Source organism: Myodes glareolus, chromosome 26, assembly GCF_982192425.1.
Source record: "Myodes glareolus chromosome 26, mMyoGla1.1, whole genome shotgun sequence".
Classification (NCBI taxonomy): Eukaryota; Metazoa; Chordata; class Mammalia; order Rodentia; family Cricetidae; genus Myodes; species Myodes glareolus.
The window spans coordinates 42,873,084-42,888,445 of NC_142051.1; the positions used below are offsets into that span (position 1 = coordinate 42,873,084).

Below are 15,362 nucleotides of genomic sequence, written 5' to 3' on the forward strand. Positions count from 1 at the left end.
AACCAAACTCCTCAAACTAAATGTCCCACCTGTCTACCTCTTGTATGCCTCTCTATCCTCCTGACTCCCCCTTACTCTTTATAGTTTTTTTTTTCCTGTCAACTGATTGGTTGTTCTGCCTCTTGACCTACGGGATTGGCTTCATTTACTCCTGTTTACAACATTCAAGTAGAAAGCTCTTGGATTAAAGGTATGTGCTAGGGCTGAGCCATACCGCAGTTAGAAACAGGTTTTTTTCAGTAAATAACTAGTCTTGGGGTTCTCAGTGTCATGAAATATCCTACAACTCTACGTAGTGAGTTCAAGGCTAGCCAGGGCAACACAGTGAGACTCCATCTAAAAAAAAAAATCCTGTTGAGTCCCTAGTACACTCCTCCTGCCTCATCAAGAAAGAAAAATTAAGCCAGGGGGGTGGTGGTGCACGCCTTTAATCCCAGCACTCGGTCTGCAGAGGCAGGCAGATCTTTGTGAGTTTGAGTAAACCTTGTCTCAAAAAAACAAAAAAAAAAAATTAAAAAAAGAGAGGCAAAATATACTCGTCTTGGAAACCGCATAATAGGAATACAGCATTGCTTTTACAACTTATCTACAAGAGAAATCATAGCAAAACAACAGCAAAAACAAGAATGGGAGACCAGGGACTTAGCCAGAACTCTGCACTCTGCCGAGTTCCTGCAAGCAAAGAGATACAAAGATGTATGTATGTGTCCACATCAGGTCCTGTCGCCATCTCTGACCTCGTCCTTCCCATGTTCTCTGATAAACACATCTGAAGTTCATGCCCACTGTGTAGTGTTCTGTTTGGGCCATTTCAAAGGGAATAGCGGTTATTATGACCACATGAACGTATTTATTTTATGATAACGGAGACCTCTCTGTCCTGGATAGGGCCTGTAACGGGGAGCGCCTATCCCCGTTTGTAATCAGAATGTGTAAACTTGCAAAACATTCTCAACAGGAAATAGATTGAAGAAGATTGCAGCTGCAGGATGAGGAAAGGAAACAGTACAAGCTGTACAAGGTTTGCCAACCTGGGAGAACAAGTGTTTCTTTGGCTGGTCCTCTCCCATGGTTTAGCTCTTGACTCTGCCCGCTCTTGAGCTCTGTGTTGTATTGATGCCATCTAGAGTCGCGGGAACAGGTTCGTCTTCTGTCAGTAGAACTAAAGGACAGGAAAGGACCTTTACTGAAACCTTGGGGAACCCCGCAGAGCTGTCATAGAATACCTGAGAAATCAGGGACCTTTCTTGAGGTCCTTAGTTTCACTAGTAAAATAAGTTACCTTTCTTGAGGTCCTTAGTTTTGTTAGTAAAATAATTTAAGAATGGACACAAACAGAAGCGTGGGGACAATTTATTAGGTTTAAAAGGAAAACTCCAGGCAAACTCCTAAGCCTGCAATGGGAGGAGGAGAATGGAGAAGAGAAGGAACAAACCCCAGTTGGCCTGAGATAAGGCCTCCTGAAGGTCGGTCACACAGAGGCACACAGCTCCGAGCCCTGGAGGGAAGCTTTGTAAAAGATAAGGAAGCTTGAAGAATTAGTTATGGAGTCTGAAAAACATCCTCAGGTCAGCATCTGAAAGAAAAAGACTAGAAGAAATAGGTCTAAGAAAGGCAGGCTGACTTGGAGGACAATGCTAGGGGCTGGGAATTCAGAACAGGAAAAGCAAAATATCTTAAGATGAACTCAACCTTCCTAGGGGTCAGCTAAGCAAGTCCTCACTTGCCCCATTGGATTAACCCTTTAAGGAGGAGACAAGGGCATGTCTCCACCTAGAGGTCGGTTCCATCCTCTATAGTAAACATTTCTACCAGAAAGCAGAGCTAGCTAGTGTCCTAATTCTGAATGTATTTTTTAAGTACTTTAGAGCAGAGGCTGAAAAGCTAGTGTTAAACACATTGTTGCTCTAGAACAAGATCCTAGAAACTTAACCCAGGAGAAAGATTTAAAAGGTATGGAAATAACTACCATTGTTTTGACTTAAAAAAAACAATGCAGTGTTTGGGGATGTAGCTCAGTTGGCAGAGTACTTGCCTAGCACACACACACAAAGCGTGTGTCTGATCCCCAGAACTGCTTGTGTAGCACAGACGCACAAGGCATGTGTTTGATCCCCAGAACTACATAAACCAGGTGTGATGAGGAGACACAGTAGTATCTGGTCATCTTTGGCTACAGGGTGAGTGTGAGGCCAGCCTGGGTTATTTGGTGGCAAAAGCCTGGAATCCCATCAACCACGAGGCAGAAGCCGGGAGCTGACACAAGCTGGAGGTCAGCTCGGTCTAGAGTCATGGCTCCTCCTCCCCCTTCCACTTCCCCGCTGGATCAGAGGTCGCTGTAGGGGAGCAGCCACGTCTTTCCTGGTGCAGTTCTCGGCAGACGGCTCAGCCGCATTGGTTGCCTCTTTCGCTGCAGCACAGGTCAGACAGCTGCCCTCACGGCCCACTTAGAAGCCGATCCTATGTGTACTCCTTTCAGGGACTGTAACATATTCTCCAGTCCCTCAGTCAGTTAGGAGATGGTCCTGGACTTGCGTGTGACTGTGTACAGTGCGTGTGAGCTCAGATGTGATCGAGGACGAATGTTCAAGCGACTGGTTGCAGTTCTGGAGTGACAAAGGATGGGACAAATAACTTCGGGCTAAAGATGCCACTGAAGGGCACTTCGAATGCAAGACGTGTCCAACGAAAGCTTGTTCGCTTTTAAAAGAGAAGAAATATATATTCAAGCCCTTGGACCATATTTTATGTTATTTGGGTTGGTTGATAACTCATCAGGTAAAAGTTGTCTGCAGTTATAATTTTTTGATTCATAGAATCAGCAAAGTGGAAGGAAAGAACTGACTCCCCAAAGTTATCCTGGCTTCCACACCCATGCCATGGCATGTGGTCCCCGACCCCCAAACACACAAAGTGTTTTTGAAATGGAGATTTACTGTGTAGTTCTTACTGGCTTACATCTTGCTTTGTGGACTGGGCTGGCCTTGAACTCACAAAGAACCACTGGCCTTCTGAGTACTGGCACTAAGGGTTTGTGTTACTTAGGTTGAAGCAACATTTGCAGCAGCTCCTTGTTCACAGCAGCCACGAGGTGGAAGGAACTCAAATATCTAAGATTCAAGAAAATGTGCTGTTGAACTGGCCCTGGTACAAAGCCTGTCTGTAATCTCAACGCTTTGGGACTGTTTGAGGATAGCCTGGAGTTAACTACATAGCCTGGGCTATACAGGTTTGGGGAGACCCTGTCCTCCCAAACAAATCCCTTGTCCCACAAAAGCAGATGTGGTATGTAATCCAATGACATCTTATTCAGCATCAAAATAGAAAGGAATCCTTTCTGGCAAACCTTGAAGGTATTATTTTCAGTGAAATAAAGTAGTCACAAAAACAAGTGGCTTATGGTTCTGTTTCTATGAAAAGAGACACAGAAAATGGGTGCCAGGGGTAAGAAGAAAGGAGGATGATCCTCCTCCTCCTCCTCCTCTTCCTCCTCCTTTATTTTATTTATTTTTTTTTAAGATTTGTTTATTTATTATGTATGCAGTGTTTTTGTTTGTCTGTATGCTTGCTGGTCAGAAGAGGGCACCAGATCTCATTACAGATGGCCGTGAGCCACCATGTGGTTGCTGGGAATTGAACTCAGGACCTCTGGAAGAGCAGTCAGTGCTCTTAACCTCCGAGCCATCTCTCCAGCCCTCCTCCTTTATTTTTTGAGACAGGGTTTCTCTGTGTAACTGCCCTGGCTGTCCCGGAACTTGCTCTTTAGACCAGGTTAGCCTCGAACTCACAGAGATCCACCTGCTTCTGCCTCAGGAGTGCTGGGATTAAAGGCGTGCACCACCAGTTTCAGCTTTCTTAAACATTGTTTTGGTGCTGGAGACCAACCTCAGGGTCCCCCTTCATATTTTATCATTTAACGATCACCTGGAACAATCTTGTAGGAAGTCGAGACGGAAAATGTTCGAAAGGTTTGATGCATGGCAAATGTAAAAATTGTACTTGAGATGCTGAATTTTGTGTTTGCAATTCTATAGTAAATTTAGCTGGGTCTGCTAGTCCAGGTCTGTAATCTAAGCTATTTAGGAGGCTGAGTGGCATAGGGAGGCCTTGATTACCAGATCTGCGCTGGTAGATTTTAAGTACACAGGAACTGAAGCGGGAAAATGGTTAGTTTGACACCAACCTAGGCCAGGATGACAAAATTATAAATATATATAGTTTAAGAATAGAATAGAGAAGCTGGGCGTGGTGTCTCCCACCTATAATTCTGGCCTTTGGGAGTCTAAAGCGGGATTGCCGCAAACTCAAGACCACAGAAACCTGCTCCCCAAACAACAAAAATAGAAAAACAAAGGCCTCACACTAAGCTGTTCAGTTTGAGTTTGTTTGGCTAAACCAAGCGGCTGAGTCTTTACCAACAATAACAAGAAAGACTGTTTTTGCCAGACCCCCTCGGTGGGGGCGGACCAGGCCCAACGCGTGCTTCCGCGCGCTCCGCCCACGCTGTCTTCCCCTCCTCCCCCCCCCCCCCGCTTCCGGTCCCCCGCTGCCCACGCTTCAGCCCCGCCTCCTGCACGAGGTCTCGCCCCGCTCCTCCCACTGTCCCCGCCCAACGACCGATTTCCGCCAATTGCCGCCTTGGCTCCGCCTCTCGCCCCGCCCCGCGACCCGCGCCTTTCTCTATCCGGGTTTATTTCTCTCGTGCTGTCTTGCAAGCATGGAGATGCACGGTGAGCGCGTATCCGGTCCTACAGCTTCGTCGTCTTCTGGGGACCGCTCGCAGGTCACGGTGTCCAGGGAACTGCTGACCGCGGGGAGCGCGGGTTCGGGAGGTGAGCGGCGGCGGAGGGACGGCTGGGCTGGCGGAGCCGGGGATTCAGCGGGGCCCGGGACGCTCCGAAGGGTGGGTTACTGCGGAGCCCGGGGGACCGGAGATGCCTGAGAGACTGGGGCGCTCCGAGGGACCGAGAATTCTCCGGGAGGCGGGGATGCTGCGGAGCCAGGTACGCTCCGGAGGGCGGGGTACTGCGGAGCCCGGGGAACCGGGGCCCGGGATGCCTAGGAGCCCGGTACGCTGTGGGGCCGGCAATGCCTAGGAGACTGGGGCGCTCCGGCGGCCCGGGAATGCTTCGGGGGGGTGGGGAGGCGGGAATGCTGCGAAGCCCGGGACGCTCCGGAGGCCGTGTTACTGCGGAGCCCACGGCTCCGGGGCCAGGGATGCTTAGGAGGCCGGGGCGCTCCGGGGGACCGGGAATGCTTCGGGAGGAGGGGATGCTGCGCAGCACTCGATGCTGAGGTGCCCTGGGGATACTGTGGAGCCCGGGACAGTGAAGCGGGGGCGGGCATGCTGAGGCTCACGGAGCGCTCTGGGAGACCGGGAATACTGTGGAGCCCTGGATGTTGGGGGGCGGGGATGCTGAGGAGCCCGGGATGCTCCGGGGGCGGGGGCACTTCGTAGGGAGGGGATGCCAGGGTGAGCGGAACACTGTTGGGGGTCGCGGGGGTTGGGCCGGGCAGTTCTTAGGGAATGCTACAGGGCTAGCTTGGCCAAGATGGTAGGTACCATTTTTTTTTTTTTTGATTTTTTTGAGCCAGGGTTTCTCTGTAGTTTTTGGTGCCTGTCCTGGAACTAGCTCTTGTAGACCAGGCTGGGTAGGTACCATTTTTAATAACATTTGTGTTAGGCACGCCCTCCTCATTGTCACCTTGGTGGAGGGAGATGTGTGTGCGGAAAATCCACTCAGCATTTCAGATGATAGTGTGGTACAGAAGAGAAAAGCATGGGCTCAGCCAGGCGTGGGGGCTCACGCCAAAAACCAGCATTTGCGAGCGAGAGGCAGGCGGAGGGAGACAGAATGGAAATTGTAGGTTCAAATCCCTGCTCCGCCATGGGACTGTTAGAAAGTAGTCTTCTCTAGGCCTCCGTTTTCACATTTTGATTCAAACAGATGGGGCTACCCGTAGAATTTTAACGAACGCATAAAAGTTCTTGTGTCCGCGTATTAAGCACCGTGGGAACCATTTGAGAACGAAATGTATCTGAGGGGGTTGCACTACTGATTGCCAAAGTAGTGAGTGTGTAGTGAGTGGTAGTGTCAGAAATAAACAAGCTCAAGCCTCCCTGCATCCCCGAAGCCTGCGGAAGTATCCTGAGGACCCCGTTTTACGAAGAAAAAAAACAAACAAAAAAACTGCGTGGTGGTAGACACTGGCGGGGAACAGCAGAGCTGGATATTGTCCCCCCAGCTCTGGCTTAGCTCCGAACGTAACGATAATCAAAGCACTAGGCTTTAAGGAGCATTCGAAGTCTCTAAGGTCATCTCTACATTGAGAGTGACGGGATTTTTGATTTAGAAAGTAAAGAGATTTTTTTTTCTGTCCGTGAAAAGGCTTGAGCGGTCAGTGTATGGGCTGGACAATTGCTGGACAGTTGGTTTGTTTGGATTCTTTGGCATGGGTAAGCGGGAAAGGTGCAAGCGTGGACAAAATTCCCTCTTAGGGTATTTTTCGTTTAGATTAAATGCTTTCTAGCAGACAGGTATGTTCTGTAAAAGAAACCTGTTTAGTGTTGCTCATTTATTTGCTCAATTTTGCGTAGTACCGGTTTCTGGTCGTCTGTGTGCTACAACACCCACATACAGAGGAGGCTGTTTTCTCTTTCCTAGTGAGGAGAGTTAAGGTCTTCAGGTTTGGGAGGGAAGCCCCTGTGTCCATCAAGCCGTCTTTGTTGGGCCAATTTTTGACCTTGGTTTTTCTTTTTTCTTTTTAAAATTTTGTTTTTTATTTGAGATGTTTGCTCTGTGTAACAGTCTTGTCTGTCCTGGAACTCACTTTGTAGACCAGACTGGCTTTCAACTCCTAGAGACCTACCTGTCTCTGCCTCCCGAGTCCTGGGATTAAAAGGCATGAGTGACTTTGGTTTTTCGAAACAGGGTTTCTCTGGTTCTGGCTGTGCTGAAACTTGTTCTGAAGACCATGCTGGCCTTGAACTCAGAAATCTGCCTGCCTGCCTATTAAAGGCCCGTACCACCACCTCCTGGCATTTCTGACTATATAAACTGGGAAGTCTATTGTTACAGGTCTACATTGCGTTAAGTTTATTATTTAAACTTTCATGTGTATTGTACATGCCTGGTGCATGAGGAAATCCTAAGGTGTCACCCCCTGGAACTGAAATTAGAGACCAATGTGAGCCCCCATGTGGGGGTTGGGAATCGAGCATTGCTGCTTGGCTCAAGGTCACTGTGTGGCCCTGGCTGTCCACCTGCCTTTTTGAGGGCCAGAATTAAAGGTTTGCTCAATTCTGCCGACTTATTACTATTGTATTACTATTGATCCAGAAGGTGGGACCTGATGTACATTTGTTACAGATGAGAAATGGAGATGAGGGAAATGGATGTACATAAAGAATCAATGTTCTAGAGAGTGTGTTTGTCCCTTCTCCCTCAGGGTGTGGAATGGTCCCCTGTCTTCTGAAGTACTAGGGTCATCCCATGACTGAGTTGCACTCCTGGCTGGGCTGCATTTATGGTGTAAATTGTGTGTGTATTTTCAGGTATCTGGGACCAGTTGCTCATCAGCGCTAAGCCCCATCCCAGGAAGACCTCTACTGTTCAAACAGTTCGGATACAGAGGAGCCCTTGTAAGTACTGCCTTTCTACTCTAGGGGGCGCTCCCCCAGTTTAGTCCAATTAATCCCTTATCTGATGTTATAGACTGTCTACTTGGCTCATATCAGACCACAGAGTCAGATACTGCAAGTCTTGTATTGTGTAAATCCTTGTCTAAGGAGTAAGGTTTCTCATCGTAATCTCCTGCCTGAAGATTTTTCAGAATACATTCCTTTTTCTTTTTGAAACTGAAAGTACTGTTGGTGGCTGAGATGCAGTTGGAAGGCTGAGGCCAGAGATGGGCAGCATGTTGGAGATAAGTGGGAACAGTTAACAGGACTAATTGTTTGGAAAAGCACTATCACGTGCTCTGAAATATTAATATTAAATACGGTTTTGGGGAACACTATTGTCGTTTAACTGTTTGGCTTTGATACAGCCGGTGTAGCTCCTCTGAAGTCGGTTTTATAGAAGTGTCCTCAGAATTGAAGCATTCCCGCCTAAAAGAAAACATTTTCTTAAGTGGTGTAAGGCTCTTAAGATAAAGAAAGTAAACCAGGCGGTGGTGGCACATGCCTTTTATCCCAGCCTGGTCTGGAACTCAGTCTGTGGACCAGGCTGGCCTTGATTGAACTTGAGATCTTTCTGCCTCCTGAGTGCAGGGATTAAAGGTGTGCAACACCACCACCCAGAAGAATTCTTTGAGTCAGGGTCTCTAAGTTGTTCAGGTTGGCCCTGAACTCCCTCTATAGCCCAGGCAGAACTGGCGATCTTCCTCCTGCCACATGGTGTGGTGTGGGGGCCTTCACCGAAAGGCCCGGCTAGTTATTTACTCTTTCTTTCTTTTTTCTTTTTCTTTTTTTTTTGAGACAGGGTCTTGCACAGTCCAGGTTAGACTCAAACTTCACTGTGTAGAACGACCCTGGACTGCAGATTCTTCTACCTCTCCCAGTTCTAGGATTACAGTATCTAACTTTATTCTTTTCTCTGCTCCTGCACAACTCACTGTTCATCCTTGGCTGGTCTAGAACATTCTGTGTAGATCATGCTAGTCTCAAACTGGTAGCTATTTCTGCCTCTGCCTACACTGGTGTGGGCCACTACCCCTGGCAGTTACTTACTCTAGGAGGATGCTCAGAGCAAGAGTGCTTGCTGAGCAAACATGAGGAACAGAGTTCAAATCCCTAGAGCCCACTTAAACTGTGGCCACATGAGCCTGGAACCCCTATGCTGTGGGAGCAGAGGCAGAAGAGTCTTTAAGGGACTCTTAAAGTGGCCTGAAATTTACAAGCCAGCGTGTGTCATTTGCATTATCTCCCACTGACTAGCTCAGCAAGCTTTGACTACTTCATGGTTTTAACAGCCCTGAGGGTCAAAGTGCTTCCGCAGTCCTCCCACAAACTCATGGTGAGGTCTGGCTTAGCCGCTCCCCAGTTTCTGTCCTCATTAGGGTTTCTCTTGTGTGACGGACACCATGACCAAAGCCACCTGGGAAGGAAGGGGCCTTATGCTTCCAGAGCACTCTTCATCACCGGAGGAAGTCAGGACAAGCACTCAAGCAGGGCAGGGACCTAGAGGCAGGAGCTGATGCAGAGGCTGTGGTGGATGCTGCTTACTGGCTTGTTCCTCATGCTCTGGACCATCAACCCAGGATGGCACCATCCACAGTGGGCTGGGCCCTCCCCTGTTGGTTACTAATTAGGAAAAAGTCCTGCAACGGGATCTTCCAGAGGCATTTTCTCAGTTGCAGGTCCCGTCTCTCAGGTGACTCTAGCTGGTATCTAGGTGACTAAAGTAGCCAGCATGGTAGTGGAATTAGAAGCATTAATTAGAATTTTGAATTGCAAAGAGTGAAAACTTGGATCGCCTTAAGAGAAAGCTAGGAGAACTTGGCTTGTTTTTTGGCGTGAAAGAACCCAGAGTCAGAAGCTGAAAGTTTATCTGGATGGAGGTGCCCACGGTCCTCAACTGTGGTCCGTCTCTTGGCTCGGCTCTCTTGGTGTCGGATTGACCTAAAGATGGCTACCTCACAGCTGTGGTGAGTTGGCTGGTTTACGAGAAGTTCCAGGTCAACATTCATCACTTGGTTTTTCTGGTCTTCGGCTCCCACGTTGACTACTTCCTGTCTTGGCTAGGGCACCATGCCATCCTGTGCCACAGAGCAGATAGTAGGGGCAGACAACAGACTTGTTCAGGATGAGGAACAGTAATGACCCAAGCTGAAAAGAACGGGCAGCGCTCGGTGCTGTGCAGGATGATGGGAGGTTGGAAGCTAGCCCAACTTACGAACTTTGTGAATTCTAGCCTGGGCCACATAGCAAACCTATTTCTAAAAAGAAGGTGGCTGGTGTTACTGTGTTCAGCTGGAAGGCGGACAAATATTGGGCAGGGGATACACTCCTGGTAACTGAAATAGTCAGAAATAGACACGGGACACTTCTGTAAGGATCAGGCACACTTGGTTCAGTAGGTTATTCTGCCTGTTTTCTCAGTCCCTTGGTTAAAGGCCAACCTTCTAGAATTTATACTTTCACGGTGGAAGAGAAACATTACATTTGAATAATAATTGCTGAATCGTGTGGGCTTGTTGCTCGGGGAGTCCCAAAGGAGCTGGGACTGTGACTGGTTGGTAGAGCCCTTGGCCTGGCAAAAGGCCCTGGTTCAGTCCGCAGCCATCTCTGCTGACCCCTCGGACCCTCCCACCCGAGGCAGCTCAGAAGCTGGGCCCGAAGAGCTGATGGGTTCGTTGTTGCTCTCTGAAGTGGTCACCAGTTGTGGAGTCTATACTTCACTAACATGGCTGCATTCTGTGTTTGCGCTCCACAGTGTTAGACCAAGTGCAGGCGTTTCTCCCACAGCTGGCCCAGGCCAATGAAAAGCTTCGGAAGGAAATGGCAGTTGCTCCAGCAGATCGCTTCAATATTGAAAACACCGACGGGACATCTGGGAACATCATACAGATGGTAACTGTGCCCTGCGCTTCACGTGATGGAATTAGTGTACTTACCATGAAATGGGAAAGATAATTTGAAATTTTACTTTAAAATGTTATTTTTAAATTGTCGAACATTTCTCGTAGGCTGTGCTGTCTCTGTTGCCCTGTTTCAGGCACTGTTCAGTGCTGGGCACAGCATTATAGGTGGTTGTGAGCCACCACGTGGTTGCTGGGACTTGAACTTAGGAATGATGAGCATCCAGTTACCCTAACCTCTGAGCCATTTCTCCAGCCCCCATGTTACGATTCTAACAATGGCTGGGGGTCACTACAGCATGTGGAACTATAGTAAAGCTCGCAGCGTTAGGAAGGTTGAGAACCTCTGCTCTAGTCTGTTTTTATTGAGAGCATGGTGTTGGGTGTGTACTAGGCCGGAGGAATCTCTTTATTTATTTATTTTTTATTTTAATTTCATGTGCATTGGTGTCTTCCCGGTATGTCTTTCCGTATGAGTGTGTGATATCCCCTGGAGTTAAAGACAGTTGTGAGCCCGATGGTTGCTGGGAATTGAACCCAGGTCCTCTGAAAAAGCAGCCAGTGCACTGGAGCGCTGAGCCATCTCTCCTGCCCAGGACGAGCCTTTTTAACGATATAAGTAAAATAAATCCTTCAAACCGACACTGACTGCTCTGATGTCTTCTGGGAACCAGAAACATTGACGTGCCACTGGTGTTAATCTTACAGCCCCACCTGTGCTCAAGAGTCTATGATAAATATTAGTACTTTCTTCTTCTGCTTTTATTTAAGAATTACTATTTTTTGTGTGCATGTCTGTGTGTGTGTGTGTGTGTGTGTGTGTGTGTGTGTGTGTGTGTTACCTATGGGTGGCTGTGAGGGTCAGAAGAACTAGAAGAAAGGGTTAGATTTTCTGAAGCTTGGTAATGGGTGCTGGGAACTGAACTGAATCCTCTGGAAAATTAGTAAGCACCCTTATCCACTGAGCCAAACCTGCCACTTTATTAGAAAATGTGGCAGAACTGGCCTGAAGTAGAGTTCTCAACCTGACACTTCTTACAGGATGTGGCCTTATTTGAGATGAATCGGGCAGCTTCAAAGGAAGAGGACAGCTCAGAAGAGAGCTCCCCTGACAGCTCCACGGACGGCTCAGAGTCCGAAGACGAAGACTGCACCCCCTCCGAAGTCACAGTGGACAACATAAAGCTTCCGAGTGCAGAAGGTGGCAGAGGCAAGATTGAAGTGTTAGACAGCCCGGCAAGTAAGAAAAAGAAGCAGTGAGGTAGAGGAATGGAAGGAGGCAGGAGCCGCACCTGCGACCTGTGGGGGAGAGCGGCTCCCAAGGTGTGGCGCCTTCAGTGTCAAAAAGGAAAATTCACAAATTTGGGGGTGTTCTAAATAGAAAGTGTTCAGACTACAGGGAGGGTGGTGCCCTTGGAAACTGAGAAGGGAAATATGGAAGAAATAACTTGATTGGCTACGTGCAGACATTTGCCCAAGTTGGCATGGTCTGAACTGGGAGGTCTGTGACTCATTGAAGCTCATTTATGCTAAAATTGGGCTATTGGTTACAAAATTCCCACTTCTAAATTGGAGTTTGGTTGGTTTGTGAACCAAAGGCGGGTTACAGTTTGTTATATAGGAACTGGGTACTAGAACCAGTCCAGGATAATGACCCCCTGCCATTTAAGGTGTTCTTATTTTATCTTATTGAAAAAAACCAAAACTGCCTTTTAAATTTTGTAATGGGCAGCATTTGATTGACATCCTGTGAGGGTAGACTGACCTTTGCTCTTGCTGTGAAGAGGTTTAATGTTTACAAATATCTGCTATATCACTGTGTACATACATGTTGGTGTATGAGTTAATGTAAACATTGTCTTCAAACTGTAATGGCACCACAGCCTAAAAAATGACTCAGGTTCTGTTAGCGTTCTGTGTGGTGGTGACTTGGGTAGCTGTTCTGACTCAGCGGCATTGATTGTTTTATGAGGACTAGTGCTTGAGGTGAGAGGAGGAGGCGTCCTCCCTGGAGGCTACTTGAGTGTAGGACCCACCATGCCCCGGCTACCTGGAGGGTGTGGCAGCAGCTCTCACCTACTGTGGTGGCTTGACGTTCTGTGTGCTGATGCCTCCTCGGACCCTGTAAAGACAGGTTAGGGTATCAGCCCTGAACCCAGTTTCCCACCCTCCAGCTCTTAGTGCCTTCATTCACCTCCTTCTTCTCTTGTCCCTGAGCCTTAGAGATACTATATTCATTTCCCTTGAGAACTGAGCCATTGGGCTGCTGTACCATCCAGGAGCAGACAATTGTGGAGGCTTCCTCTGAAAGGGATCCAGGTTGTCAGAAGGGCACACTCCCCTGAGCCAGTGGTCAAAAGCATCCTACACGACCAAGTATTGTGTCTTAATTGGGTTCTCTGGTATCCAGTGACTGCACACACACATCCTGACCACAGCTGTGTGAATACCCAGTCTAGCCTGGTTTTCCAATTACAGATTTTTAAACTGAAGAGACATCTGATAGGTGTAGTTCTGAGTTGGGTAATAAACTTAGCCAGGACTTTGCTTATGTTGCAAACATAAAGCCCCTGCTTCGGGACGAAATACAGTAACTGGGTATTCCTGTGACTGACAGTGGCTTCACACCTTGGTGAGTTCCATGCTGCAGAGCCACAGTACAGGCGTAAAAGAGTAAAGCGTTCTTTTTACCATGTGCAGCAGAACAGAGATTGTATAGTTTTCAAACTGTAATGCTCCCCAACAAATGCTGGACTCTCTATTTGGGAAGCTTGTGCATAATTACAAAGGGAAGACGTGTTGGAGGCTGATCCATTTCCCTTCGCATATTCGGTTACAGTTGTATCTCAGAAAGGTGGCAGGAACATCCTTAGGGATCGCCTACATTGTAAAGATGGGTGGGGAAGGTTGTCATAGAACTCGGCGGGTGGTCAGCGGCTGACCTGGGATGTCTAGGTTATAGGAGGTGACTGACAGCTCAGAGAGGCCTTGGAGTGGCTCTAGGTGTGTCGCTCTGCGCGGGAATAGAAAGCCCCACACATGTTCGGTTTGTTTACCTGGTACCCTTTTGCAACTTGAAGGAGGCAGCCACTACGCGCCCACCGGAAGTAGTGTCTCACTCCTTCTGGGCACAGTGGATCAGAATCATATAATGCCCATTTCAGTTCAGTTTCATTATGCCCAGAAGCATGGTCCATGGGACACCTACCTGACTAGGGAGTCCATCGTGTGCAGTAGTCTGTCGTCACGGTTTATAGTGGTTGCCGCCCAGTGCAGGAGGAGGCAGCAGCAGTCTGACTCCAGTGCACAAATATTCAGAGAGTGATTGTCTTAGTACTTCCCTATTTCTGTGAAGGGACACCATGACCAAGGCAACTTGTAAAACCGAGACTTGAGTTTCTTCCTGACAGTTTCAGAGGGTGAGTGTGAACCTCGTGGGGAGGGTGGTGGCGGGCAGAGCTCTCCTTAGCTGCTTACATCTGTTTCACAAGCAGGAGGCAGAGAATGAGACTGGGCATGGCTGAGCTTCTAAAACTTCAAAGCCCACCCCTAGTGACACACCTTTTCCAACAAGCCCCACCTCCTAATCTTTCTTTAAAAGGTCCACCAACTAGGACCATTCTCACTTAAACCACCACGATAATTGGGTATGTGTTTAGCAAAGTGGCGGTAGTCTCTGGATGTACATTTCTGTTTCTGACCTGACGAGAGTTCTCACAGGGAGGGGCCTGGACATAGAGCTGGAAGATGACTGTACCTGTGCTGATGGCACCACAGCTGAACCTACTGTTACCTATGTAACAAGCAGGTAGTGGGGTACTTGAGGTCCATAGCCAAATGAGGCTGTGTGGCCTGAATGGCGCCCAATGATGCTGACAGCTAACCACTGAGGATGTACAGTGTACCCTGGTTTAGTCCCAGGTTGGAGTTCTAGTCCTGAAGGCAGGGCCTATGTTGTCGGTAGCAGTGGGTAGATAACCACTTTTCTCATCTACACACCCAGGTCTAGTGTGGGAACCTCTGGGATCCATCTCCCTGGCAAGCAATAACTAGGAAGGTAGATCACCCCTGAAATTGGAGTATTTATTTAACAACCTTGTGGTTGCTGGAAGCTCCATTTATGCACGCGTGGTGTCTTTCTTTAAACGTCAGCTGTCATTTAAGCATCCGAGCCATTTCTGTAGTCTGATTTTGTGATACCTTAGAGATTTGGCGAAAAGCCCTCCAACATTCCTTTTCGGATATGCAGATATCATTGTCAGTGAAGTGGACCCTGCTGGACCCACCTGCTTCAGGCTTTCCCTCTTTGGCTAGCAGTTGCTCCAGTATTATGGATATTGGGCTTAACACCCTGTCTGCCAGTGAAATGAAGCCCACTAAAACAGTTGAGGGAGGGGTAGGCCTTAGGGACCGGTTCTCTAAGGTAAACATCAGGGCACTGGGCACATAGTCATTTAAACTGTCTCACAAGAATCTAAGTTCATTCAAAGCTTGGGAGGGAGAGGGTTTTGTTGGGGGAGATGGGTGGGGGTTGGAGTGCAGATGATCAGGACGGATTGTTTACATGTATGAAACTGTCAAAAAATGAATAAATTATATTTTGAAAAAATTGTTTAAAGCATTTGGTGGCACATTCTTGTAGTTCTTACCCTCAGGCAGGAGACTGAGAATTTGAGGTCAGTCTGGGTTGAACATCAAGACCTGACCACCCCCCCCCCACCCCCGTGTCCTAATGACACTTTCCCATCAGGTTATGCAGGGAAGGGCAGCTGGAAACGGCT

At 48.1% G+C, this 15,362-nt stretch overlaps 1 protein-coding gene across 1 annotated transcript; it reads left to right on the plus strand.

Annotated features, from left to right (window-relative positions):
* The first annotated feature begins 4,679 nt into the window (after window positions 1-4,679).
* On the plus strand, window positions 4,680-12,490 carry Nopchap1 (NOP protein chaperone 1). Its single transcript, XM_087901941.1, has 4 exons — window positions 4,680-4,832; window positions 7,556-7,642; window positions 10,437-10,573; window positions 11,623-12,490. The coding sequence occupies exons 1-4, from the start codon at window positions 4,718-4,720 to the stop codon at window positions 11,839-11,841; spliced, it is 558 nt and encodes a 185-aa protein (XP_087758067.1). The 5' UTR covers window positions 4,680-4,717; the 3' UTR covers window positions 11,842-12,490.
* Window positions 12,491-15,362: the final 2,872 nt, after the last annotated feature.

Excerpts from the sequence above, each read along its gene's own strand:
- Nopchap1 (XM_087901941.1), top strand. The coding sequence starts at position 4,718 with ATGGAGATGCACGGTGAGCGCGTATCCGGTCCTACAGCTTCGTCGTCT. Across the intron at positions 4,833-7,555 it reads GGGGAGCGCGGGTTCGGGAG|GTATCTGGGACCAGTTGCTC; the intron begins GTGAGCGGCGGC and ends GTGTATTTTCAG. Across the intron at positions 7,643-10,436 it reads TCGGATACAGAGGAGCCCTT|TGTTAGACCAAGTGCAGGCG; the intron begins GTAAGTACTGCC and ends TGCGCTCCACAG.